This window comes from Rhagoletis zephyria, unplaced genomic scaffold (assembly GCF_001687245.7).
Source record: "Rhagoletis zephyria isolate East Lansing unplaced genomic scaffold, Rhagoletis_zephyria_1.1 Rzeph_scaffold_48086, whole genome shotgun sequence".
In the NCBI taxonomy this organism is placed as follows: Eukaryota; Metazoa; Arthropoda; class Insecta; order Diptera; family Tephritidae; genus Rhagoletis; species Rhagoletis zephyria.
The window spans coordinates 699-2200 of record NW_016205141.1 but is presented as its reverse complement, the minus strand read 5'-3'; the positions used below and the strand labels follow the sequence as shown (position 1 = coordinate 2200).

Here is a 1502-nt window from a genome sequence, read left to right as displayed (position 1 = left end):
ACCGCCCCCTGAGCGAGCGACTGAACAACCACTACTACAGCCTGGACATCGGCCCGGCGCACATTGTCATGTTCAGCACTGAGTTCTACTACTTCTTCAGCGAGGAGTTTGGCTACGAGCAGATCCGCCACCAGTACGAGTGGCTGAAGGCCGACCTGGAGAGGGCNAAGCGACCCTTCATCATCGTCTTCGGCCATCGGCCTTTCTACTGCTTGAAGGTGCAGGACTGTCCGCCGCCGGTGCTGGAGAGGGATGAGCTGCGAATTGGGCTGAGGGAGTGGCCGCCTAAGAAGCACCATCACCATCACCATCATCACCATCACCACCATGATGATGGTGATAAGCACCCTCATATTAGTGGTCGTCAACCTCACCCTCACCATGAGCACTATGAACACCATGAACACTACGAGTATCATAATCATGAGGAGGATCACCACGAGCACCACCACCACCACCACCACAACGTCAAACGGGAGGCTCGCCCAGAGCAGCACAGTCCACCGCTGAAGACGTTCGCCGAGGCGAGTGAAGAGGGTGACGACGACCACCACCACGGCCGATACTACGGTCTGGAGAAGCTCTTCTACGAGACGGGCGTCGACCTGTACATCTCCGGACACGAGCACTACTACTTTCGGACGACGCCCATCTACAACTTCAAGTGGCACCACAGCGACAAGAAGAACGACTACACCGATCCGCGCTATCCGATTCACATCGTCTCCGGCTCGGCGGGCTGCTTTGAGAATCACAGCCACTTCAACTCAAAGCCGGAGTGGCTTGTGAAAAAAAGTCTTGATTATGGATATATGAAGATGAAATTTCTCAGCTCGCACAAGGTAGAGCTGAAGCAGTACTCGGTTGATAAGGTAAATTGGGCTGATAAGGGGTTGCTTCAGTTGATAACTGCATCTAATTGTGGTCTTTATCATTTCCCACTTTAGAAACAAGTAATTGACCACATCACCATTCACAAGACGCACGACTACCCGGCCTGGTTGGGCAGCGGCCAGTCAGGGGGAAATGATGATGATGATGATGATAAGAGTACCACTACCTCTTCTTCTTCATCCTCTTCTATTGTACCGGATGTTCCCAGCACCGAAGCGTCCTTAAACTTTCAAACAACATTAGCACCAGCTGATGATGACAGCTCCGAGAGCACAGCAAAACAACCGAACGATGGCAATGTTGACAAAAAGAATGAGGAAGTGCCAACTGAGTAGGGCAAAATGTTCAGATGCAAAATGTTAAGAGTGTACGATGATGATAAATGGAAAATAAAAATACGCTTATAGCCGCGCCATTTAACAGGTGGTGGTAGTGATAGTGTATAAAACTTAAAGCAGAAAAATGTGTTTAAAAGCAGGTGAAAAATTAGGAAACGTGAAAAAGCACGGTAAAAAGTGCATTCAAATGCATTCAGAGAGCACCCGAAATGCCCGCGATGGCTATCAGTAGTAAAGCTTAGCAAGGGAAGGGAAAACAACGAGGAGATA

At 49.7% G+C, this 1502-nt stretch overlaps 1 protein-coding gene across 1 annotated transcript; it reads left to right on the top strand.

Annotated features, from left to right (window-relative positions):
* The first annotated feature begins 68 nt into the window (after window positions 1–68).
* LOC108355645 (uncharacterized) lies at window positions 69–1229 on the top strand. Its single transcript, XM_017606793.1, has 2 exons — window positions 69–872; window positions 948–1229. The coding sequence occupies exons 1-2, from the start codon at window positions 69–71 to the stop codon at window positions 1227–1229; spliced, it is 1086 nt and encodes a 361-aa protein (XP_017462282.1).
* The last annotated feature ends 273 nt before the right edge of the window (window positions 1230–1502 follow it).